Source organism: Hippocampus comes, unplaced genomic scaffold, assembly GCF_001891065.2.
Source record: "Hippocampus comes isolate QL1 unplaced genomic scaffold, H_comes_QL1_v1.1 scaffold322, whole genome shotgun sequence".
In the NCBI taxonomy this organism is placed as follows: Eukaryota; Metazoa; Chordata; class Actinopteri; order Syngnathiformes; family Syngnathidae; genus Hippocampus; species Hippocampus comes.
The window spans coordinates 655,241-681,547 of NW_017805137.1; the positions used below are offsets into that span (position 1 = coordinate 655,241).

The 26,307-nt window shown below is 42.3% G+C and overlaps 2 protein-coding genes and 1 long non-coding RNA gene across 4 annotated transcripts in view; 1 reads left to right on the forward strand and 2 right to left on the reverse strand.

The window, feature by feature from the left end:
• LOC109514165 (guanine nucleotide exchange factor VAV3-like) overlaps positions 1-26,307 on the reverse strand; it is a 51,634-nt gene that overhangs the window by 7,751 nt on the left and 17,576 nt on the right. The window contains exons 3-25 of the mRNA XM_019867019.1: positions 22,913-22,971; positions 22,723-22,788; positions 21,158-21,266; positions 20,558-20,659; positions 19,616-19,684; positions 19,287-19,390; positions 19,086-19,185; positions 18,764-18,859; positions 12,206-12,274; positions 12,015-12,101; positions 11,842-11,927; positions 11,031-11,163; positions 9,750-9,859; positions 9,134-9,235; positions 8,818-8,909; positions 6,986-7,008; positions 6,109-6,127; positions 4,466-4,596; positions 2,985-3,050; positions 2,487-2,521; positions 1,987-2,103; positions 1,013-1,100; positions 442-571 (exon numbers count right to left, since the gene is read on the reverse strand). Of these exons, the coding sequence (XP_019722578.1) occupies positions 442-571; positions 1,013-1,100; positions 1,987-2,103; positions 2,487-2,521; positions 2,985-3,050; positions 4,466-4,596; positions 6,109-6,127; positions 6,986-7,008; positions 8,818-8,909; positions 9,134-9,235; positions 9,750-9,859; positions 11,031-11,163; positions 11,842-11,927; positions 12,015-12,101; positions 12,206-12,274; positions 18,764-18,859; positions 19,086-19,185; positions 19,287-19,390; positions 19,616-19,684; positions 20,558-20,659; positions 21,158-21,266; positions 22,723-22,788; positions 22,913-22,971 (1,993 nt within the window). The remainder of the gene's footprint in view (positions 1-441; positions 572-1,012; positions 1,101-1,986; positions 2,104-2,486; positions 2,522-2,984; positions 3,051-4,465; positions 4,597-6,108; positions 6,128-6,985; positions 7,009-8,817; positions 8,910-9,133; positions 9,236-9,749; positions 9,860-11,030; positions 11,164-11,841; positions 11,928-12,014; positions 12,102-12,205; positions 12,275-18,763; positions 18,860-19,085; positions 19,186-19,286; positions 19,391-19,615; positions 19,685-20,557; positions 20,660-21,157; positions 21,267-22,722; positions 22,789-22,912; positions 22,972-26,307) is intronic.
• Positions 5,164-26,307, forward strand: part of LOC109514166 (uncharacterized) — a 28,368-nt gene continuing 7,224 nt past the window's right edge. For both annotated transcript variants that reach the window (XR_002167944.1, XR_002167945.1), the window contains exon 1: positions 5,164-5,579. This is a non-coding gene — a long non-coding RNA (uncharacterized LOC109514166). The remainder of the gene's footprint in view (positions 5,580-26,307) is intronic.
• On the reverse strand, positions 13,528-17,425 carry LOC109514164 (guanine nucleotide exchange factor VAV3-like). Its single transcript, XM_019867017.1, has 7 exons — positions 17,321-17,425; positions 17,131-17,196; positions 15,654-15,762; positions 15,054-15,155; positions 14,112-14,180; positions 13,783-13,886; positions 13,528-13,681 (listed from the first exon to the last, which is right to left on the reverse strand). The coding sequence occupies exons 1-7, from the start codon at positions 17,383-17,385 to the stop codon at positions 13,543-13,545; spliced, it is 654 nt and encodes a 217-aa protein (XP_019722576.1). The 5' UTR covers positions 17,386-17,425; the 3' UTR covers positions 13,528-13,542.

Genomic DNA, 26,307 nt, shown 5'->3' on the forward strand with positions numbered 1-26,307 from the left:
AAAAATACAAAAGTAATGTGGTGTGAAAGTTTTGGGACAGAAGTATTTGGAGACCTGGTCTTATACCTGCAAAAAGTAAACTTAGGAACTTTGCTTTTAGCGGTGACAATGTCATTTTTGCCGTTTTAGTTCACAGTGCTGCAGAATCGTAGTGCATCGTCATGGGGAGCGTACTTTCAATCATTGAGATGCCACCGCCCTTGATTCAGTCATGAATTGGTTGATATCAGTGTTTTTTTTTTCGGGGGTGGGGGGGGTGCTTTAGATGTTGAACCGCACACGACAAAAAACACGTCCCTCAACCTTTCGGTAAAAGCTTTGAGACTGTCACGTGCCGACCTTTGATTGAAAGCAAATTCAAAAGGTCAAAGGAATAAAAGTGCGAAGCATTTCGGTCGCCACGTGTTCGTTTGACTTTCACACCTCCTCAGGCGTACTTACTGTTGCCACCGGAGCGGTTGAGGCGATGCATTGCAGAATTCTCCACTTCCCGGTATGGATACTGCAGCGTGGTGTCCAGACTCCTAAAACCCTCCCTGAGCGAGTGATGTTTGTAGTACTCAATCAGCTCCTGAACACACACATAAGCATGCTTGAATTGAAAGAGACATTTGGTTATATTATTTCTAATTTACTTTCCTGATCTAAAAGTAAATGTAACATGACCGTTCTCCACCAGGGTTCAATCAGTTATTATGATGTTCGTGAATATTTATTAATAGTGCAAAACAAACGAGACTATTATGGTACAGTACTTGATACATATTGTATGTGTATGTGGTGAACCTTTCCTACCATACGTGTTGGACAAGCGATGATGTCAAAGCCAATGGGCCAAAACTGTGTATCAACACATCTGTAATCTAAAGTGTTTTTTTTTTGTTTTTTTTTTTTTTTAGACATTGCTCGGATAAAATTTTGGTTCTGACACTTCCTTAATGAAGCCGATGATTTATTTGCGAACTGCAGCGGTTGAAGTGGAAAATAAGAAGGAAAAAAAAACAAGACTCACAAACAGACTCCTGAACTTCTTGTTCTCGGCAATGTGGAAGCAGCCTTCTTTTGTCAGGATTTTTATGTGCTTCACGTCGTTGTTGTACCTGTGGGCCATTGAATAAGTTATGAACGTAATTTCCCTCCCTGATCACCGCCATCGATCGGTGGCCGGCCCCCGGCCCCTTGGTGAAACCATAATGGAATGCAGAGGGTCCCGAAGGTGGTTGACGTGTGATGATGGGTGATCTGAGGGGCCGTGCGCCTCTAACAGCTCCCCCCCACCCACTTGTTTATCATTCATAGTCTTACTCTACTCGAGATTATTCACCTTTGTGGTCTTTGTCCTTTATTTAAAGCAACAAGGGGGAGTAATTGTTTTCTGATCACAGGCGTCCCCTGCAGTCGGGAGGCGTAATTTACTTTGAAGCCACTTTGGAAAATGCATGAGAACAGCCTCAACGTGCACGAGTTGAAGCTGTTTCAAGCCAAATCTTCTGTTAATGCCGTATGGCTCCAGTCTTTTAGCCTGACTGTGTTTTCTATGATGATGATTTCAAGGGGACAGAGCCAAACAAATGGCAAAAAAATGCTGCATTTGTTCTTCTTTGTCACCTGTGAAACTCCCCCAACAGGTTTGATGAACATCATCTCAGTAGATTATTTCTGAACTCGAAGGCAGTCAGAGCAAACATGAAAATAAGCGTGATTTCAAGAACGATTTTTGTGCTTGTATGAAGATAATGCGCGCTCTTTATTTATTTATTTATTTTTAGATGAACAGAAAAGCTCTTACAGGAGTATGATTTTCATCATGTCGACCTACTTTTGGAATTTCAAAATAGCTTCATCCAGAGCCTTGCTACAAAGAGAAACAAATGTGAACCGCTAGTGTCAGCAATGTCTTCAAAAGCGAAAGGGACCCCTCTTGTCTTTAAAACAATGTGAAAGCAGTAAAAGCCGACTCAGCATGACAACACAGTTGGGACTTACTTAATGCTGATGGCGTACTCTGTGCACTCTCTGCTGCGATGGCGGACCAGGTAGGTGCTGTTGACCCGGTTGATGAGCTCTGCCTCCGCCTGGAGTCTCTCCATCGGTCCCGCAAACCTGAAAAGCATTAAAATACACAACTCATCTCATTTATAACCAAACACCACATTTTTATGGCCGCAAAGGTATTACCGGTAAATAGTCTTCAAATAGATGCGAGTGAAAAGAATCGACGACACTCTCATACTCTCATTTTTGTGTGCGGCTACTGTCCATTTTGAACCGTGAAATCCCCATTATGGGGACTGTCGAAGCCTTATGCTATTGTCGTTGATCAGTGACAAGTGCGTCTCTCGGCAATTTGGAAGCTCTATCAAGCGCTGTAAACATCCGTCTATTTGCTGTGTTTAGTTCTATCCAATAAAGCAGTGATTTAGGAAAGGCCTCTACCTTCCTATTGACAATCTAATTTGGCAGTAAAAGCTCATTTGTAAACTTACCATGGTTGGGAGGAGTAATCAATGGGCTTTGGGACCTGAAGTAAACAAAAGCAGACAAAAAAATGGACATTGCCGTTTTTTAGTCTCGTGAACTATCACACCATCGCCCGACATCGGCTGAACCAAATACATTCAATTGGTTTGGCGCCAAATCCAAAGTGCGGACACTTTAGCCCGGGTGCCTTTATGTCCCCAATAAAGATGCTGCTCAGACTTGCTGCTATCTTTTACAACAGAATACTCTGCGATCATGGCGTATCGCATGTCTCAGAGAGGCGTCAGACTTCTGAAGAGGTTGGTCTAATTTGAGTTTATTACCGCAAGCGCGGTACGAGACGAGGTCACAAAAACAGCCAACTGATAATTCAGTGGAGTCAGGCTCTCGTTTTATGTCAGGTTCGGCTCATCGAAAAACTGGCATGCGCATGGAGCAGATGAACCCAAAGAAGAGACAGTGGTATGTCGAAGAACAAGAAGGGAAGGCTGCTTCGTGCTTACACACGGGCATGGCTTCACAGCGTCACTGGGAAAGAAGCCAACTTCTTTTGTTGACAGGATTTTGCCCTGAAAGCACAGAGAAGATAATTGCGTTATGTACTGTACGTCCGGGTGACTCTGTCGCAATAATTCAAGAACAATTAGCGCAGGACACCGAGCGGTGCATATACACAGCCCTTGTTATTTTATTGTCGAAAGAATAGCTGGCAGGAAGCGAACCCCTTATTTTCCCCTCGAGGACCACTCTAATGTCTTGATTTATAAACACCGGGGAGTCCCGATTGAGGTGATAGAGGGCTTGCTGGTGACCATCGTGCAGTTACCGACTTTGGTTCAGGCGATGAAGCTTAATTGTCTCTCCTGGTGTTGTGCAAAAGTGCAGAGGGGGTTCTAATATTTTGGTGACCTCATGGAGCCGCCATCCTAACATTTACAGCGCCCATGACAGCCGGTGGAGGTCATCGCCCGTCACGTCTGAGTCATTGTGACCAGTGTGACAATCCTCGCAAAGAATGTAATAATGATTATAGCCGGGACATTGAGTGAGTAAACAGAAGGCAGCCACTGAGTGAAAGAAATTACAGCGATCGATTCTATTTATCACACAGAAGCCACGACAAAAGTGATTACGGCGGCCCGGCCGCAAAAGTGATGGATATTGAATGTTTGCCGACTGGGCAGATTCGGCCGGTTCCGCTCAAGCTTTTGCAAAAGGTGAATTTCATTATTTATCCGTCTTGGGGATTTTGTTGTTTTCTGATTGCAAACTTGACTAATCATTTATTTGCTGTGCATCATAATACAATTTAAACGTGCTGAGGGATTAATCATAGCTGAGTGAAGGTGGGTATTAAACAGTGTATCTTTTTACATTTTTTTTCAATATACAAGCTGTGTCAGACAAATTCCAGTAATTCTGTCACAAAATAAATATCATAACGAAGCTAAATCTATCAAATAAACATTTAAAGAATTTTAGTATTTTTGTAATATATCTTTGGTGCGACCATTCCTGCAACTACTCTGCCACATATAATAGTTGATCTATATTATTTGTTTTGTGAGCTTCTATGGGCTAGGAGTTTCAATCTACAATTGACACCATCGTGACACAATCAGGAAAATATTGATTCGAAGTCAAGCAACTTCCTCTCGACATCCGCATTGTAAGATGACAAGAATGAATCTCGTTTCAGGCATTCATCACTGACCAAACGTGTTATCCCATCAAAGCACACAGTTCCAAAAAACACATTTTTATAGACGATCGAGACAAGTGAGTCTGTTTTCTCACGTCATCTTAATTCATTTTAAAATGTGATGGAAAAAGCTCTCTGTATAACTAACTGGCTTGTCTGCGGCTGAAAACATTTCTACAACTTGACCGGTAGCGATACTTCACTCTGACCCGGCGAAATGATGCCATAAAGTGTCCGTACAGGTGATGACTTGAATGTGTGGGATGATGTGTCAACTCTGACCTCCCACCAGGAGCTGTGAAGGTCGGCGCAGATTAACTCGATAATGTCACCCGTCTGGATGCTGAGCGCCGGTCCCGAAGTCGGGCTCGGCACACCAAAATAGTTCCTGATCACCATCATCTTGGGCAGCCCTGCAACGAGGACCACGTGAGTCCCCACACAAGTCATAAAAAAAAAAAAAAAAAAAAAAAAAAACAATCGCATGATCGTTTGCCCCTCTACTTTTTAAACGCCTTCTTGAATGTGTTCCTTCCGGAGCGACTGCTTTGATTCATCAGTATGTGCGTCGGTGTGCCTCCGACCTTAGTTGTAAACGGGCATGCTTGTCATTCTCAGGCTTTGCTCCACTAAACTATTCATGGCTCTTTTTAGGGGATAATCAAAGGGAGTATAGGTTGCATGTGTACACACATACAAAATACAGCCCTTGTCAGCCAGGTCCTGCCCATACAAATCATCTGGGCCCACATTACAACACGCAGGTATAGCTACTAGGCTCCTGCCAGTAATCAAACACTTGAAGGCGAGGTAAGATTGGAAGAATTCATCACACACATTTTGAGGAACTCCTGAGGAAACGTTCATGTGATTCATATACACAGCCTTCATTGAAAGTACTTGGTAATGGACTTTGTGATTGTGCATTATGGCCGACATCCGTCGTGTTTGTTTTTCTCGGTGCTGCGTGGCCACGGCTTTGCATAGAAATACGCGAAAGAGAAAGATGAAAAGGGGGACGGCTCAAGGCAAATATTGTCCATTTTAACACGGCTTATCTATCCGCGGCGCTTGTGTTCAAGCGCTCTGGCGGCGAGGCCGGCAGCCTGACGTGCGCGAGCCTGCCTGAAAAGCACCTCTGAAGACATGCGGTCGTGGAGAATTGCGTCTCGGGGGCACGAATTGCATTCCTATCTGCACAAGGACGAGCCGTGTGTTTAGAGCGCCTTTTTGAAAACAGACAAAGGGCGCGGTGTCAAAGTGTTATGAAACGCCGAAGGCTGGAGCAATCAAACGCCTATTGATTTCAGAGCGTCTTCAGTCAGAAATGATTTTCTGCAGCATAATGGATAGCGAGGAGGGAAAATGATTGTCTCAGAGAGGTTCACGGGAGATGGTGAGCACATGCGCGTTCAAGCAGCAACGCGATGATCACGTCGATTCCTTTTGTTTACGGCGCAATTTTCTGCGGGCTTGAGTGTGGATTTATTTAGGTTCAGTTGTTGACACCGCGTGGTTTTCCTTTGCATCTGCTTCGGTGACAAATCTCCGCCTTCGACCGAGCAAGGTGATGTTGCAAAGAAAAGAAATGATGAGGATTGTCGGAAAACCAATTGCAAATCTGGACGAGCCGTACAGGCACGTGCAGCATTCTGCCTTGCCCACATTGTGCTATGAAACTAAACAGCCAAGTAGAGCCGGACGCTGATTTGATAATCCTACTCCAATATCCATCGTCTGTGGTTGCATTTTATAGAAGGCTTTTATATTCACAAATGTGTTCCTAAGCGTACGGTGCCATCATCTGATGGACAACATCAATGTGTATGCGTTTCTGGGTCAGATGTCATGAGAGGGTGGAGGCACTTGCACATCGCATGAAATAAGAAGGTGTCACTGATACTTGCTGAATTTGGACTTCTCACCTGGGTCTCGGTCTTTCATCTGAAATTTAAAAAAAAAAAAAACGTTACACGATGAGAAAAAAAGGTTACAGGGTGACATTGAAATGCACATTCATGATCAAATCAAATTTTGCGTTGACATACAGTGCAGCACCTTGAATGTGATGTGCAAGAAAATATTCAGTTGATACCAGCTTGTCATATTTTACTATTAGTAAAGCCGTTCCAACGAGTGCGTCTGTATTTGAACTATTGTTTATTTTATAGATTTTTGGAAGTAATGTATGTTTCGTAACTATTGTAACAGCACACAAGCAGGCCATATCTGTCCTTTTGGTAATTCTGTCAACCAATTAACAGGCCGCGGTGTTGAGAAAAAGTGCCAAAAATCGATGGTGAAAAGACCAGTTCATCTTTTCCAACTTTTGGCAAGTCCCAAAAATGTACTACTTGGCAGAAACTGGCCATATAGATGTATAACTGTAGGGACAGTTCTCAAAGTCACCTCAAGAAAAGCTTTCATGATTCCGCTGGTCAGAATCGCTTCCGGTCGCAATGTAATCCCCATGAAGACCAGGAACGGTCAAGGCTACGGCTACACCTTTTGAAGTACATTGTAGGAAAATCCTCATGTAATTTGCTGCACGGGGGGATGCTTAAGAGCAATGCACACATCAGCAATGCGGCGCCCAGCAGCAAAGAGAGCTTTGAAAAGACGGCAAACTCAACTCGGGCTAAATCCGCGCAGGTAGACCGTACTGAGTGCAAAGTCAAATGGAGTCTCCTTGGCAAACAGCCGCAGGAGAGAAAAGCTCCGTCGGTACGGCGCAACTCGGGAGAAGAGAAGGAGAGCAGACGCGCGGCGCTGACATCAGCCCAAACGCAAGCGGCAGCTCACCTGAGTTCTGACGCAGCCGGGATCTGAAAGAGGTTTGAGAACAGGCATAGTGAGTGACGGGTTAGCAGGTGCATGCAAACACTTGCACGCCTTTGCCGGTACAAGACAACACTCCCTCATTAGTGGTGAAGGCGGACGCCTCGTGTTTGACCGCGCTTCACTTTGTTTTGCTTTGCCGCCGCTACCTGACAGCTCAGGTAGAGGAGGTAACGAGATTGAGGGTTGAAGAAGAGGAGAGCTTGGCAGATCTCGAGCTGTCTGTTTGTGTGTGTGTGTGTGTGTGTGTGTGTGTGTGTGAGTGTGTTTTGTTGTTGGGGTTTTTTTTTTTTGTTTTTTTTTTTTGCTCCGCCAGTTTCTGTTATTGGTTCCCCGAGGGACCGGCTACACCTCTTTGAGACAAACACACACGCCCATGTACACACGTACACGTTCCCCTATCTGTACTAATACAGAAGACGTACACAACCACGCCCGAACGCACAATGATACACTTGAACACAAAAACACAGGCGGGCCAAGTCGCGGAAAGCCTCGAATGAACGTTGACCTGTGGTATAAACGCACGGCGCTGATAACGGAGACAAACGCAGGTAAACAAAGATTAACCGCGCCACACATGTGCACTCATAAGCAAAACAGAGCCAAGTTGAAATCGTTTGTTTGTGCGGTGCAGAGTGTTCAGCAGGAAGAAATTTGAAGTTATTTAACAAACAGAACGAGGAAACACGTTTCCATTCCTGTAAATGCATATTGAACGTACTTTCAAACTTCTTGCGTGAACTTGGGAGAGGGACTTTTCCTCTTACATAAGTATCAGTTCTTAGTGTCGCAGCACCGTGTGGAGTAATGAGTGAGGGAATTCAAACCGACAACACAGCCGTCACAGTTCCGCGCTCTCCCATGGCGAGTGTTGCCCAAATCTACTCAGGTGCGCATCGCGCCGAGGTGGGCCCGGCGGTGGCGTTATTGCCTCTGCGACCTGATGGCACCGTGACAGATGCTCGGGCCAACTCGAGCTGGCGGCTCGCCGTGGGGAACGTTGCGACACACACTTGCTGAACACGATGTGCTTGTGGTTGGAGTGCAATGTGCACGAATGCTTCGGTGTTTGAAAAAGAAAAGGAAAAAAAATAAATCAACGTTACGCATGGCTTTGGCGTGGAACGCAGCCATGCCCTTGCAGGACCTAAATAGTTTCACAAAGATTGGACTTAAGGTTTAGCTATCTCCCATTCACACACGTACATAAGTAGAGGACTAAGCTGGTTTCTGAAGGCCTTGTTTTTTTTTTGTTTGTTTTTTTTTTTAGTCAACTGCTTAAGTTTTCCCTCCATTTCTTTCAAGAATGGCCATGGCGTCTGCACAGGGAGCTGAGTGGCAGACACAATAAAAATAAAAAGGAGGGTTATTATTTATTTTTTTTTCCTGACTCCTCTGTAAAAGTATGATTAACCTTTGGGGAGCCCTACAAGTGCACACGCAGTGACATTGCCTTTAGTGTTCTGTGTCAAAACCTCCCAGGGAAGCAGAAGAGCATTTGAATGAGTATTAGAAGCACTTATTGAATGTGTGGCTGACCTTGGTTGTCGGAATTAAGGGCATTTTTAATGCTGCAAACCCACGAATTCCCCCAGTTGCACCCAAAATAACCTTTTTCGAGCAACGGCATTGCAACAACAAACGCACAATGACTCACATGCGGTGCTCGTATCTGTTTTGATGCACCCTTTTGTCTGTATCGTGATGTTTACACAAATGATGTCACATGTGAAAAACCGACGAGTAAAGTGTAGCGTATGTGTGTGCGTGCACATGGAGAAAAGGTAGCTCACCTGTTTTTCCGCAGCAGCCCAGCCGGCCCAGGCATTCTTTATGGGCGCCGAGACCGCACTTGGAACATAGGTAACCCTGGTTAAATATGCCCCTGCAGACAGGTGACAACAGGTCACTTTATGAACATTTTTTTTAAGTGCATGCACAAAAAATGCAAAGATTGTCAAGTATGTTCTACAAGAAAACTTGAAAAAGTCAGGAAAAAGTAGTTTGAAGGAGAAAGGGTTGACCGGTGTGGATATTTTCCGATGATTTTTTGGTGTGTGTGTGACGTCATTCTCAGAGTGAGTGCATGGGTAACAAATGGCCCCTTACCTCAGTAGCATGTGGCAAGAATTGCAGGAGGTAATTCTTTCAAAAGTGTGCATATGGAACTCATGGAAATTGTTGGTTGCATTCTCTGGATGGATGTTGGATCTAAACAAAAGAGGATAAATATTCAAACTCATGAAACTTTTGCTTTGTGCGTTTAGAGGTCACTTTGAACACATTCTAGGATGTGTTGGCATACAAGTAATGCCAGAATTAATTGTCCACAGCTTGTCATTAATCGTCGCACTGTTTATACCAGAATAAGCTACTAGACAGTACATACTGTATTACTTGAGTAAAATAAGTATAACTCAGATACACAGCGCGACGCTGGCCGCCAGTCAATCACAAGGCACATATGGAGACAGACAACTATTCTCCCATAGATTTATGTGTTCATCCATTCGATGATACAGATGCAGATTTCGATTTGTTTGTGTGTGTGAGTGTGCATGCATGCGTGCGCTTTCCTTTATTTCTTATTGGGACTCGTATCCCAATATCGTGTCTGTCATCAAAGAGAGGCTGTACGTGCAGAACGAGACAAGCAGCTTGACTTTTGATTGTATCATAAAGCTGCATGCGCACGCACACACACACACCCATATACAGTACTCACATGGCCATGCCAAACTGCTCCAGCCATTTCTTCTTCAGCTCTTTGGTCTTGAAGAAGAACTCAAAGCCGTTCTGGCCCTGATTATGAGTGAGGTAGAATCCGTAGGACCACTGCAATGGCCAATTGAAACAAACGTGTGAGAGCAAAAAGAGGACAACAAAGGCGACTCCATCTCGCGCGAGTGTTGGTGAAAGACAAAGTGCTAATAAGGAAAGGGAGACAGCAGGCAGATGGAGACAGATGGACGAAAAGAGACGCGAGATGCCTTTGAACGGAAACTGTGCCTCGGGGTGGGCGAGAACAAAAAGGGTCAAGGTTTGGAGGGCTGCACAAAAAGACAAAGAGCGTGAAAAGGAGAACCCAAGTGTGAGATAGCTTTGCCGTATCACTGCTGGACATCAACTCAGACCCAAGACGGGTATGACGACTGACTGTCAGCTGCTGTCACACAATTCCAAGCTCTAAAATTGATTCTTAGCCGTTGTCACCATACGCTTCACTTTTTTCTTCATGATTGGCACTAATCGGATGCTTGTGAGATGCACTCTTCATACTGTCGTGCATCTCATCTTTACCAATGAGAGTAAAAGAAGTAAGGCGCTACAAAAGTCTTCCCGGTGGACACACAGGCTTAGGCTTAGGAAAGATACACCGAAGCCTGCGGTGTTCCGGATAAGCAGCTGGGGCTCTTTCAGTTGTTTTGTCTTATCGCTTATCGCTTCTTTCAGTCTGTGTCCATTTATTGTTGTCGCACGTCATGTTTCCCCAGTTTTGTCATTTGGTGCTTGTTTGATTTCCACTTTGAATCTTGACTTTTTTTGTGTGTTTTGGGGATTATGTTCATAGAATATTCAGATTTTTCCACCTTAGTCTTGTTTGTCTTTTTTTCCTGTAATAAATACTTTTAAAAAGTCACAAATGATCATAAAACCGCAGTCCATAGAGCCGCGGTGAAATGTTGTCTACCAAAGCCGCACCTGACTAATCAACTTGGTACATAAACATTATGACAATTTAAGTTGATAAACCAACTTTTGTTTAGCTGCCAACTATGCGACATCACAAATGAACAAGAAACAAACCGATCCAACTCTGAAAGGTCAACAACACAGTAATTTGTTCAAGCAACACCGCTTGCAATAGCACAGGCACACCTATTGTTTATCAAAATGTCAACTGTCATTGGCCCTTTGCAGGCTTGCGGAGAATGACGCCACCGGCACGCGTTTCTTTTTCCTCCAGAGTGCAAAATGTGTCGACTGTATATTTTCATGCACCAACCTTTCGGTTTTCCTTGTCTGACGTGGGGTTGTTTGTGATCTTAAAGAGGTGCAGGTCGATCACGTCTTTCATTTCGTAGTTGTCTCCCCTTCGCTTACAAATGATGACGGCAGCATCGAACAAGAAAATATGCCTGAGGTTTAAAAAAAGAAAAAAAAACACTTTAGAATGATCTTCGAGGCGTCATAAAATACGGTGTGAGATGTACAAGTTTCAAAAATGTGTGGATAAATACACCGTAAATTGAAGTTTTGCGGGACAATACCGACAGTTGCCTTTAGCTGCATTCTGTGGCTTTCCATTTTGCGCACTTGACATCAAGATGTTTACGCCTACTTTCGAAATGGACAAAAGGGCTATTGAGTTCCCATTACTTTGGTTTGTTTACTTCCCAAATAGTGACCTTTTTATTTATTTATTTTTCTAATCACCAATCGAGTCTCCAGTTTCCCAAATAGCGATTGTATTTGTTAAATACGCAATATACAGACGGCCACAACATTACGACCCGCTTGAAAAATAATAATGATATCCAGCACAAGAGCGGCACCAAATATTCTGTCTTTAATTGAGGTCATGCTGTTCAGTTTTGGAACAGATGATTCAATGTGTTTATTACTGCGGTTGTATTTGCAGTGGTGTGGAAACGTTCTGAATCGTAATGACATTTTGGTCATAATGTGGCTGTGTGTGCAAAGTACTACAAGACACGTGAATGAGTATCAACACTTGGAGGAACTTGAAGAAGTACAGTCCTTTCCCCTGTCAATCATTCGACCGGTGCACGGCTACAACATGGCACACATCTCACCTGTCCTGTTTGGCTCGTTTGTCCACTGAGGCCACCCGTACTTCCCCGTCACCTTTGGGTCTCCCGTAGTTACTCAGAGGCTGATTCTTAAGAGGGACAAAGTACAATAAGGATGAACTGGACTAAAAAGAGACAATATATATTTCTAATTTGCAGTAAGTGGCCCTGCTTACAAGGTTTTCAATGGATTTCTGATACTGATCTATTTCTCGCAGTGTCTCATTGTCTCTCTTGACTTCATTGACATACTGGGCCAAGTCCTGCACACAACAAAATCCGGAGACATATACAGTTTTTTGAAATTCATAGCTTGATAGGTTCTGCAAACTTTTTAGAGGACAAAAAAAAAAAAAAATCGATATACCTTCATGGCATCTAATGCTTTCCGCAAATTGCTCTTGTCTGTGGCATCGTGAGTGTGTTTCACCAGCTCCTGTTGGAGGGGAAACAGGTTAGACGAAACAAAATTTCCAAAGCCGCCAATGGGAACACACTCCTTGCTTTTCGTATCAGAAAAATGATTTGCATAATTATCCACTGGATGAACAAACCCAATAATGTTCCACAAGATTGCGTATGGAAAGGTGAATGTGGAAAATCCCAAATACTTCTTGTATCCTATCTATGAGCAATCATATTGTGCAGCACAGCGACATCGCATACAAGAAGTTACAGCGTCAGATCCGAAATGGAAAACGTTAGTGCAAAAGGAACATATCCGATTGTGTGTGCGTGTATCTGATGGAGAAACCGTGTATCTGAAATTGGTTGCCGCAGCATAAACAAGACATCTAGACCGCAGCAGTGGAGGATAAGGAAGGATGCCATGCATATCCTTCTTCCAGGCCAATAAAAAAAACGTCCTCCTTGCACACACACACACACACACACACACACACACACGCGCGCGCGCACACACACAGACATACAATGAATCCCAGAGGGAGATATGTGTATATATACGTTTGCTCTGGACTGCTCAAATCCTCAATGTCAGTCATGCTCAACCAGGGCATTATTATCACTGGCAAGATGGCAGACTTGTGTTTATCAGGCCTTGCTTCCACCTGCACACATCTACAGAGATACAGGGCACGGAGTGCACAAACAGATAGTGGAGGCCGGACGTGATTGGACTCAGTCAGGGAGGGAAAAGCCAGAGAAGAGAATATGAAAGACAGAAAGACTCAGACAACGGACTCTGGCTCACAATGTAAGAAAAAAAGGTGCATATTATGTTTGGTGTCGATGTGTGATGCCACTGGTACTGATTGATAAATAATATATTCAGTAAAATAATAATCCAGATACTTTTGTAACCGAGTGCCCATTCAACCCCTGGAAGGCTGGTCCTTCATCGATAAAATCAAGGCCCAGAAAGGCACAGCTGAACTAGGGTGGAAGAACCACAGTGCCCTGATCTTCACCCCATTAAAAAGCGATGAATGCACAACAATTGTTGTCCATTGAGTGCATTTTGTCTCTCGTCCTTTCTCCAAAGCACAAAAAAACCCAACAACAAAGATGATGAAACGTAGACAACAGTGCCTCTAGTGGACATGAGTCAGAGAATGTTTTCAGTGAGTATTCCTGAACACGCTATTTATCTTTAAATCATGCAATTCTTTAGGCATACACTTGGCGGCACTGTTTGGCTGTTTAACTGAGAGGCCGGGAGACAGACAGCTTTGCTGGAATACATCACTGACTGAAGTGACTGAAAAGAAGAAATCGTTTTACCTCAAGCTTCATGCGGACGTCCTCTCTGTCTTTACATATACTGTCGAGCGTGGCAATGGCTGTCTCCACATCGCTGCAGTATTTCCCATAGATTAGCAATCTAAAATAGATTAAACACGAGTTTCAAAATGTAAAGCGGGCACTCTATGACTACATGAGTCTACTTTGAGTGGATTGCGATTTGAAAAGTACGTATGGTACCTTTCTTTGAATGCAATAAAGATCTGGTGTAGATTTTGGGCACTTCTGTGTTGGACTGAGTCTTGAATTTCCTGCAGTAAACTTTTGTGAACTTTCACCAGGTCCTGAAAGACACACACAAAAACCACTCTTTTAAATTCAGGCTGCATAAGGTACATTTAAACATTTGTTCTCATTAGATAATGATAACATACTACTATTAATACAGTCATTTCCTATTGTACATTTGCACAGCCTAGTGTGATTTTTCATGAACAAAGTAAGTCAAGTATAGGGGGGGTGGAAACTCTTCTGTGAAGTAAGCAAGGGGACTCAAAATGATGACTTACCGGTATATTCACAAACACTTTTTCCATCTCAGCCGTGGATAAAAACCCAGTGAGAGGTGTCATAAAGTTCTGTGGTAGAAAGAAGGGGAAAGCATGAAAATAAATCTGCTCCCTCGAGAATAAGAGCGGGCAAGTCATTTTGCGAGAGGTCATTATAATATGCCGCCAACTTGCAAAGTCGCCGCTGTCAGCGAAAACAAGGAACACTGTCTGGGTCATGACAATAATCTTATTTTCGGAGTTTGCAATTTAATGATTTCCTCTCGGAAAAAGCTTGCACCTCCTCGTCACCTCTGCGCCTCAAAGCAGCGGGCAAGCGTGTGCTAAATTACACCATCTACTTCATATTGAAAGTCATCTACTAGCGTGCTCCGCTGGGAAATCAAGAAGGGTCTTTTCCACACTTTGAACGTAAACAGGAGCGAGAAGACAAGTAGTGCTGAATGGCTAGGAAGACGAGCGGCCTCCCACCATCTTGCAGGGGAGCACTTCAGCATTTTTCTCATGGAAAAGCACTCCCTTGGCTCATTACTTGCTATTGATTTAGAAGATGTGAGCATCTCATCTGATTTTAGGCGAGACACTCATCGGACACAGTGCAAAGAGATTTGATGACCCCGCGCGCCTCCCCCAAAAATTCCCTGCATAGATTAGATAGCCAATGGTCAATTTAGTTTGGTTGGTTTAACAATTATACTGAGGATTGCGGTTGGAGTTTTCGATAGCCTTGACACCTACTTTCTTTTATTTTCTTTCCACACAACCCCAATGAGATGGCATTGAAAACAGCAGGACACTATTCCTGACACAATTCTTAATAATGCTCAAGGATGATATTTGATGAAAGATAGAAAGTTAAATTGAGTATATTTTAATACCACTTTTAACTACATGTAAGACACATTTTTTGAAGAAAAAAAAATTACAGAAAAGTCTGTGTACCTTTTCTATTGAGTCCAGGGTGTCAGAAAATTTCTCTTCTGTCTGCTTGATTTCTGTTAAACAGCAACTTCTGATGTCAATCTCTGCCTGTTTCTGGAACACCTACATAATTACACACCCCCACACACCGAAAACACAGACATATTATAAATATAGCTGAGAAGCTTCCGAAATAAACGGGACCCGTATTGCGCAATGCTACAACCAAATGATATCACATATCAGAGAATTATGAAAAGCATTTAAAAATAGATACCTTTCCAACTCAAGTAAAATCAATCCAGGAAAAGTATAGTATGCTGTACTAGACATAAAAACTTACAAAAATCGTAAATATAAAACATGTCAGCATAAATTCCAATCATTTTAAAGTATGGCAATGTAAATTCGTATTTTCTTGGATTTGATGCGCGTGCTTTATTTATGCCATCTAACTACTCGTTTAAGGACAACTGTTGCTGGTTTATTGGGTGGTCAAGACTGAGTGTTACAAGTACATTGATAGTTTTTCTACATGCGGTAGCTGATGACTCAGTATCATGTGATATGAGGTGATGTGAAGTCATGACTCGCACGAGTGAGGCGAGAAAAAAAACTGACCGGGGGGGCGAGAGCTTCCGTTTTCATCAGATCCTCATAGATTTCACCGCCCTCTTCATCATCATACACGCAGTCATACAGGTCCTCCTCATCTTCCACCCGGTTTTCACTGCAGCGCACATGACAAAACACATGTACTTATATCACTCGGGCGAGTGGTTTTGTGTGCACACCTCAGAAAGGAAAACAATTGAAGAGAATGAAAATTAGGTGAACAAAAAAAAAAAAACCCTCCCCTGTTAGTGTATGTCCATCAGATCTGTTTTCATGGTGCCCAATGAACATCATCATCCAACCACTGAATCCAAACTTGCAGAGAGGCAAGAGCAGAACTGTGCTCACTTTAATGATGGCCGCCACATTCACCTCCCACATGTTCACTGCTGGCCCTCGTCAGATACCTATTACATCCCAACTGTCAACACTCATTCGTGGGCTCCCTTCAGCGCCCGGGGCTGTCAGCACTAACATAGACCAGAGCTCTGTGGCGGTGGGAGCCCTCCCAAAAGCGCTTTCACTCTTCGACGTTGTCTCCTGCCGCTGATTTAAGTTACAGCAGTTACTGTAAATTACCCCTTTAATTTGTTTTCAATATCAACCCCACCTGAGTTTAACATCATTTTTTAAGGGATTCATTGACAAAAATATACAAATATATACCGAGTAAAAACAATGGTGAGAAAATGGTGTCGACTGATAAAATATACATATGTGCAAAGAAATAAACACGCATTGCCAGCAGCTGCTCCAGTTCCCCAAAATGTTAATCTTAAGTACCTTCAAAATGCATATTAGTCAGCGCTCTCCAAATCGCTTTCTTTGCTGCATTGCACTGAGATAGAGGGCTTTGGAAGGAATTGTGCCGGGAGCCTTGTTTGCTATGTAGGTGGGTGATTTTGGGTAATACCGACTTTGGTCTTTGTGAATGAATGAAAAACAGTATGTGTTCTTTCGATAAAGTTACAAAACCCTCACGAGAGGGGACCACACAAGCCTCACATTTCTGCTAACCTATTTGTCGATTAGCCTTCCATGTTCAAACAGGTCTTGAGGCACTCAATTGACATGCAAACGCTTGCCGTTTCAAAAAATGCACAGATTCAGGAGTGAGTGGGGATATTAGAGTCGAATACGGACTGAATGAGCAGACGGTCAAACCACAAGCTTTCCATGCCTTGTGCTGTGAAAAAAAGCAAAAAGCAGGGTGAGGTGGCACTGACAGCCCTGGAGGAGGTGGCTGCCTTCCAGTCAACACCCAGGCAACAAATGTTCCTCAAACATACAACAGCATGGTGTCGTAGGAGGGAGACGAAATTCCCCCAAGGTGAAAACCTAGATCATTTCACCATGCTGTTTGAAGCAATTAATAAAAATGCACAGTTTGGTACCACACGCCTCATCAAAATCGATCCAAAAAAATTCATCAGTAGAAAAAAAACCATGATTATTAACACGTGTGTGTGTGTAGGATACATACTCTATTAGGTCCTCAAGGTGGTTATAGATATCCTCATCTTCAAGACTTTCTTCGGTTGGAAAAGACCTTTTTGGGGAAAAAATAAAAAGAAGTATCCACTTCTCAGTCACTATTGTAACACTCCATAATATCTATAAATAATTTCTAAACACGTCACAAACATTGTCATGTCTTGTAAAGTGAAACATACCTGCTTACAGTTTGTTGTGCAATCGTTGTGTGAGAAAGCTTCGAAAGTGTGTCCATAACCTGCATGCAAATGAAGATATGATATGATATCTTTAGAGCATCCTAAAAATTAGAATACAATAATCATGGTTAATGCATATCAACATAACATGTCAATCACGAGATGCAAAGCAACAATGCCCCCTCTCGGCTCTGAGTGGCATACGAATGCCATGTCAAACCAGATGTATTTTTCCATTGTACCGGTACTTTGATTGTGCCACTAGTGCGTTGCTGTTTTCGATCACCCGTGTAGAAAAAAACTCTGACGTTACAAAAACTAATTAGCAGTTGGACTGACTTAGACTTTTGATGATAATCACAATCTGTGCAGGAATCACAATTCTGCAAAAACAAGCTGTGGACTAATATTTTTCCAAGAAAAAAAATGGACAATGGTTCACAAGAAAACGTCCTCCTCGCACACACACACACACACACACACACACACACACGCGCGCGCGCACACACACAGACATACAATGAATCCCAGAGGGAGATATGTGTATATATACGTTTGCTCTGGACTGCTCAAATCCTCAATGTCAGTCATGCTCAACCAGGGCATTATTATCACTGGCAAGATGGCAGACTTGTGTTTATCAGGCCTTGCTTCCACCTGCACACATCTACAGAGATACAGGGCACGGAGTGCACAAACAGATAGTGGAGGCCGGACGTGATTGGACTCAGTCAGGGAGGGAAAAGCCAGAGAAGAGAATATGAAAGACAGAAAGACTCAGACAACGGACTCTGGCTCACAATGTAAGAAAAAAAGGTGCATATTATGTTTGGTGTCGATGTGTGATGCCACTGGTACTGATTGATAAATAATATATTCAGTAAAATAATAATCCAGATACTTTTGTAACCGAGTGCCCATTCAACCCCTGGAAGGCTGGTCCTTCATCGATAAAATCAAGGCCCAGAAAGGCACAGCTGAACTAGGGTGGAAGAACCACAGTGCCCTGATCTTCACCCCATTAAAAAGCGATGAATGCACAACAATTGTTGTCCATTGAGTGCATTTTGTCTCTCGTCCTTTCTCCAAAGCACAAAAAAACCCAACAACAAAGATGATGAAACGTAGACAACAGTGCCTCTAGTGGACATGAGTCAGAGTGATTTCTCCAATGGAAGCATGTCAAACATGTATTCTAGTTTGATCAAAAAAATTACTCATCAATCAATTCTTTGACCTTCATCAACATAGCCGATAAGTGTCTGAGCTCTGTGAAACATAAAAAAGGGATTTCAACAAATTTGGAAATATGCCTTTTGCGATGCACTAAACAAAACCAAATTAACTTGTCTGAGCTCACTGATGTTCGTCTATTCATAGCACCCAATGTGTGATTTTGCTTTTCGGAGCCATGATAATTCAGGATAAATCGGAGCACTGCACCTGCAGAAGAAGGTGGTACTTCAAGACCCGCTGCATGGGAACCACCAGCAGATCCCTCAGAGTGAATTTGCCATAGTTTGCTCTTTTAGAACACTCCTGTGAAAAATGATAATACAAAATAGAATGTATTATGTAAAAAAAAAAAAAAAAAGAATATTTTCAGTGAGTATTCCTGTACACGCTATTTATCTTTAAATCGTGCAATTCTTTAGGCATACACTTGGCGGCACTGTTTGGCTGTTTAACTGAGAGGCCGGGAGACAGACAGCTTTGCTGGAATACATCACTGACTGAAGTGACTGAAAAGAAGAAATCGTTTTACCTCAAGCTTCATGCGGACGTCCTCTCTGTCTTTACATATACTGTCGAGCGTGGCAATGGCTGTCTCCACATCGCTGCAGTATTTCCCATAGATTAGCAATCTAAAATAGATTAAACACGAGTTTCAAAATGTAAAGCGGGCACTCTATGACTACATGAGTCTACTTTGAGTGGATTGCGATTTGAAAAGTACGTATGGTACCTTTCTTTGAATGCAATAAAGATCTGGTGTAGATTTTGGGCACTTCTGTGTTGGACTGAGTCTTGAATTTCCTGCAGTAAACTTTTGTGAACTTTCACCAGGTCCTGAAAGACACACACAAAAACCACTCTTTTAAATTCAGGCTGCATAAGGTACATTTAAACATTTGTTCTCATTAGATAATGATAACATACTACTATTAATACAGTCATTTCCTATTGTACATTTGCACAGCCTAGTGTGATTTTTCATGAACAAAGTAAGTCAAGTATAGGGGGGGTGGAAACTCTTCTGTGAAGTAAGCAAGGGGACTCAAAATGATGACTTACCGGTATATTCACAAACACTTTTTCCATCTCAGCCGTGGATAAAAACCCAGTGAGAGGTGTCATAAAGTTCTGTGGTAGAAAGAAGGGGAAAGCATGAAAATAAATCTGCTCCCTCGAGAATAAGAGCGGGCAAGTCATTTTGCGAGAGGTCATTATAATATGCCGCCAACTTGCAAAGTCGCCGCTGTCAGCGAAAACAAGGAACACTGTCTGGGTCATGACAATAATCTTATTTTCGGAGTTTGCAATTTAATGATTTCCTCTCGGAAAAAGCTTGCACCTCCTCGTCACCTCTGCGCCTCAAAGCAGCGGGCAAGCGTGTGCTAAATTACACCATCTACTTCATATTGAAAGTCATCTACTAGCGTGCTCCGCTGGGAAATCAAGAAGGGTCTTTTCCACACTTTGAACGTAAACAGGAGCGAGAAGACAAGTAGTGCTGAATGGCTAGGAAGACGAGCGGCCTCCCACCATCTTGCAGGGGAGCACTTCAGCATTTTTCTGATGGAAAAGCACTCCCTTGGCTCATTACTTGCTATTGATTTAGAAGATGTGAGCATCTCATCTGATTTTAGGCGAGACACTCATCGGACACAGTGCAAAGAGATTTGATGACCCCGCGCGCCTCCCCCAAAAATTCCCTGCATAGATTAGATAGCCAATGGTCAATTTAGTTTGGTTGGTTTAACAATTATACTGAGGATTGCGGTTGGAGTTTTCGATAGCCTTGACACCTACTTTCTTTTATTTTCTTTCCACACAACCCCAATGAGATGGCATTGAAAACAGCAGGACACTATTCCTGACACAATTCTTAATAATGCTCAAGGATGATATTTGATGAAAGATAGAAAGTTAAATTGAGTATATTTTAATACCACTTTTAACTACATGTAAGACACATTTTTTGAAGAAAAAAAAATTACAGAAAAGTCTGTGTACCTTTTCTATTGAGTCCAGGGTGTCAGAAAATTTCTCTTCTGTCTGCTTGATTTCTGTTAAACAGCAACTTCTGATGTCAATCTCTGCCTGTTTCTGGAACACCTACATAATTACACACCCCCACACACCGAAAACACAGACATATTATAAATATAGCTGAGAAGCTTCCGAAATAAACGGGACCCGTATTGCGCAATGCTACAACCAAATGATATCACATATCAGAGAATTATGAAAAGCATTTAAAAATAGATACCTTTCCAACTCAAGTAAAATCAATCCAGGAAAAGTATAGTATGCTGTACTAGACATAAAAACTTACAAAAATCGTAAATATAAAACATGTCAGCATAAATTCCAATCATTTTAAAGTATGGCAATGTAAATTCGTATTTTCTTGGATTTGATGCGCGTGCTTTATTTATGCCATCTAACTACTCGTTTAAGGACAACTGTTGCTGGTTTATTGGGTGGTCAAGACTGAGTGTTACAAGTACATTGATAGTTTTTCTACATGCGGTAGCTGATGACTCAGTATCATGTGATATGAGGTGATGTGAAGTCATGACTCGCACGAGTGAGGCGAGAAAAAAAACTGACCGGGGGGGCGAGAGCTTCCGTTTTCATCAGATCCTCATAGATTTCACCGCCCTCTTCATCATCATACACGCAGTCATACAGGTCCTCCTCATCTTCCACCCTGTTTTCACTGCAGCGCACATGACAAAACACATGTACTTATATCACTCGGGCGAGTGGTTTTGTGTGCACACCTCAGAAAGGAAAACAATTGAAGAGAATGAAAATTAGGTGAACAAAAAAAAAAAAACCCTCCCCTGTTAGTGTATGTCCATCAGATCTGTTTTCATGGTGCCCAATGAACATCATCATCCAACCACTGAATCCAAACTTGCAGAGAGGCAAGAGCAGAACTGTGCTCACTTTAATGATGGCCGCCACATTCACCTCCCACATGTTCACTGCTGGCCCTCGTCAGATACCTATTACATCCCAACTGTCAACACTCATTCGTGGGCTCCCTTCAGCGCCCGGGGCTGTCAGCACTAACATAGACCAGAGCTCTGTGGCGGTGGGAGCCCTCCCAAAAGCGCTTTCACTCTTCGACGTTGTCTCCTGCCGCTGATTTAAGTTACAGCAGTTACTGTAAATTACCCCTTTAATTTGTTTTCAATATCAACCCCACCTGAGTTTAACATCATTTTTTAAGGGATTCATTGACAAAAATATACAAATATATACCGAGTAAAAACAATGGTGAGAAAATGGTGTCGACTGATAAAATATACATATGTGCAAAGAAATAAACACGCATTGCCAGCAGCTGCTCCAGTTCCCCAAAATGTTAATCTTAAGTACCTTCAAAATGCATATTAGTCAGCGCTCTCCAAATCGCTTTCTTTGCTGCATTGCACTGAGATAGAGGGCTTTGGAAGGAATTGTGCCGGGAGCCTTGTTTGCTATGTAGGTGGGTGATTTTGGGTAATACCGACTTTGGTCTTTGTGAATGAATGAAAAACAGTATGTGTTCTTTCGATAAAGTTACAAAACCCTCACGAGAGGGGACCACACAAGCCTCACATTTCTGCTAACCTATTTGTCGATTAGCCTTCCATGTTCAAACAGGTCTTGAGGCACTCAATTGACATGCAAACGCTTGCCGTTTCAAAAAATGCACAGATTCAGGAGTGAGTGGGGATATTAGAGTCGAATACGGACTGAATGAGCAGACGGTCAAACCACAAGCTTTCCATGCCTTGTGCTGTGAAAAAAAGCAAAAAGCAGGGTGAGGTGGCACTGACAGCCCTGGAGGAGGTGGCTGCCTTCCAGTCAACACCCAGGCAACAAATGTTCCTCAAACATACAACAGCATGGTGTCGTAGGAGGGAGACGAAATTCCCCCAAGGTGAAAACCTAGATCATTTCACCATGCTGTTTGAAGCAATTAATAAAAATGCACAGTTTGGGACCAAACGCCTCATCAAAATCGATCGAAAAAAATTCATCAGTAGAAAACAAAACATGATTATTAACACGTGTGTGTGTAGGATACATACTACCACACGCCTCATCAAAATCGATCCAAAAAAATTCATCAGTAGAAAAAAAACCATGATTATTAACACGTGTGTGTGTAGGATACATACTCTATTAGGTCCTCAAGGTGGTTATAGATATCCTCATCTTCAAGACTTTCTTCGGTTGGAAAAGACCTTTTTGGGGAAAAAATAAAAAGAAGTATCCACTTCTCAGTCTCTATTGTAACACTCCATAATATCTATAAATAATTTCTAAACACGTCACAAACATTGTCATGTCTTGTAAAGTGAAACATACCTGCTTACAGTTTGTTGTGCAATCGTTGTGTGAGAAAGCTTCGAAAGTGTGTCCATAACCTGCATGCAAATGAAGATATGATATGATATCTTTAGAGCATCCTAAAAAATTAGAATACAATAATCATGGTTAATGCATATCAACATAACATGTCAATAACGAGATGCAAAGCAACAATGCCCCCTCTCGGCTGTGAGTGGCATACGAATGCCATGTCAAACCAGATGTATTTTTCCATTGTACCGGTACTTTGATTGTGCCACTAGTGCGTTGCTGTTTTCGATCACCCGTGTAGAAAAAAACTCTGACGTTACAAAAACTAATTAGCAGTTGGACTGACTTAGACTTTTGATGATAATCACAATCTGTGCAGGAATCACAATTCTGCAAAAACAAGCTGTGGACTAATATTTTTCCAAGAAAAAAAATGGACAATGGTTCACAAGAGTATTAATACAAATATGTTCACGATCAAAATAATATTAGGTACAGTATTGTGCTTCATAAGAACGTGTGGGTAGCGATTTTCCCATTTGACACTAGAGGGTGGCCTTTTCAAACTCTTCCAAACAACAGTGTTCATAGGATGACATCCTGTGCTTTCCAAAAGACTTCAACAAACATCATACGTTCTATCTATTTTTGAAGAAAATAAATGAAGGCGGACCAATAGGAGATTGCCAATGTAATAGGAGAAGATGACTCAATGAGCACGTCATTGAGGACAGATGGTTGTTATGAATAATCACCCATATCTTCTGGTGTTTTTTTGTTGTTGTTGTTTTGTCCAATGCTGTATGGATCAAAAGAGCCACTAACAAACTTTTATGGGTCATTAATCTACTGACACGACACACAGAGACGTGGCGAGTAGATACATTTGCCCTCGGGTGCTCTGACAGATCAGTACTGATCACACAACTGGCTTTCCCCAGTTCCCCGACCAATAACTAATAGCACACAAAGGAAAGACAGACACATGGCTGTTGTTTCACTGATCATTATTAGCCACCAAATGATGCATAACGGGTACCTAAAGTGAATAAGTTGGGAGACAATCAGGGAGGATGTCAATAGAGCCTTTTGTCCACTATTGCAGTTGTAGCATCAGTGCTGAACTGCACTGTATTGTGATTCTAATATTTGACAGTATGTTTGGGGCAAGTCAAAACCGATTTAAAAAAAAAACTCATCAAGAATATCAATATTTGGTTGCATTTGGTCTGTTTGGTGCAATTTATTTTACAGATGATGAATGAAAATAATCCCCGATAGTAATCGTACATGACAAAGTGTTTCAAGCTCATCCAAGCAGTAAGATTTGTTTTCATTCTTGAATGATGATTAGTGAAACAATGTTTCAATAATAACAATCTTGGAGACAAAGCTAATCCAAGCACATACCATATATGTGATATATGGGCATCATTTTCATCACTGCAGTTATTCACCCTCACAGGTAATTAGCTTAGTTTTGTATCGCATCCAACAGCGAAGACGGGCCAGTTGGCTGGCGCAACAAAATCCAATGTGTGCCGAAGAGAACACTGGAGGCGCTCCAGTGGGATGAGTCGCATAGCACCGTGCCCTTCAGCTTCTCTGACTACGTTAGTCACACATATTTGCAATACACAAGTGACCATCTGCGCTTGGCCAAATACACTTTCTCAAGACTCGCATGAATAAGGCTGGACAGCTCCCGATATGAAACACATGTCAACCAGAACAGTCACAACGGCAAATTAAGGGTTTCACGTCCAGTTGGCAGTGGATTTGAATTGAGGCGCAAAAATAGCGGGCGCAAATAGTGGACCAAAAATAAATATAATTGCTGCTTTTTGTGCATGGCACGAGGATGCCTAAGACTTAACAATATAGTGTCACGACCGGTCTTTCAAGCTGCATATAAATCATCAGTGCAATGAGCCCAAATCATGAACCTTAATTGGGTGCTTAATGGCTGCGAGAAATCATGACGAGCTGTGAGATACAGTATGTGGGGGTCCATCAGTTCACTGGCCACTAAAGCGGCAACAGTGTCTCTGTCATAGTCAATCAGTGCAAACATTATTTTAAATTATTATTATTATTATACACTGGTGTCGGTGTGTCAGCACAAACCAGTTCCGTTTTTAACCAAAAACTGTGGGGAATGTGGAAAAAGTCACTTTTGGGCTCCATTTTGTACACATTAGGAAGCGTGAGCAGCTTCTTTGGGGTTGTCCTGGGTATAAAATTTGGAGGCAGCCACTTCCATCAAATTCCGGGCCGTCTCGAAAGAGAAGCTGTGACATGATGTCAAGCCTGATCCGACCAGGGTCATTTTTAACTGCAGTTGCGGTGTGACACCACGTCGTCGGAGCAGCACTGTTACAGAAAATGTTTGCGGTCGCTTCGAGAGGAAGCGCTGCAAATGACTTCTTTGCAGATGCCAATTTGTCGAATGATTTAGAGGATTTTCAAAGAGGTCAATAGTTTCTTTTGTTAAAATAAAGTCATTATGTTGTGCACTTGTGCGTACATACGCGTGCGCATGATCACACAGGACTGTACTATACAGTATTTGCCACAATTTGGGTCGTGAAAAACCTTGAATTCAAAAGCAGCCGGACTGGCTCTCATTGGTTTCCTAAAGAAGCTGTCTTGTATCATCTCATTATTCAACAGCAGGGTAATTAAATCTGGGTGACGAGAGTCTGCTATGATGAAAGAAAGGTGGGAACTTAAGTGACAGTGTGTCTATGAAGACATCGTTGTGATTTAACGTCACTATCTGTTGGAATAATGATTTGGAAAAAAACCAAAAAGGTGTGAAAGCCCCGTCACAGAGTGTCAGCATCAAGTGCACTTCGCCGCAGCTTTTAGTTCTCATTCTTATGTCATAGACTGCACTGGTGTCGATCTTTCCATGTAATTTAACGGATCATATTTGGAACTGTGTATATAAGCACTGCGCTGCACTTAAAAAAAAAAAAAAAAAGATATTTTTGAAGACGCGTCATTAAGACGGTATTAAATTTCTTTAATCTGCATGTGAAAAAAAACAAACACTGGGACTCGGCTTTTGAAACCCACTGCGGTTTCACTGACGCCTTAATGACTGGCATAAATTGAAACATGTTGCGTGTTTCCTTGCCCAGAAAATCCCTCTCTGTGTTGAATTTGAGGGCTGTGTCTGACCAAAGTCAAGTGCAAGGCAGCAAAAAGTCACAACAATTCCATTTCAATTTCGAAAACGGAAACATAAGAACATCTGGATGTTGAGAGAGACAATGAAATATTGAACACTGGTTCTGTATCCAAAAATGAAACCTTTTAATACAAGCATTATCATGTAAAAATTTGGCTTTGGTTGATTCATTTGGTGTAGACCTCAGTGATTCTAATTCTAATTA

Bases quoted from the DNA above. Each gene is read 5' to 3' on its own strand.
- LOC109514164 (XM_019867017.1), bottom strand. From the start codon at position 17,385: ATGCAGGTTATGGACACACTTTCGAAGCTTTCTCACACAACGATTGCA. The intron at 17,197-17,320 runs GTATGTTTCACT...TTCCCCAAAAAG, and splicing joins GCACAACAAACTGTAAGCAG to GTCTTTTCCAACCGAAGAAA. The intron at 14,181-15,053 runs GTACACAGACTT...TTTCTACCACAG, and splicing joins CCCTGGACTCAATAGAAAAG to AACTTTATGACACCTCTCAC.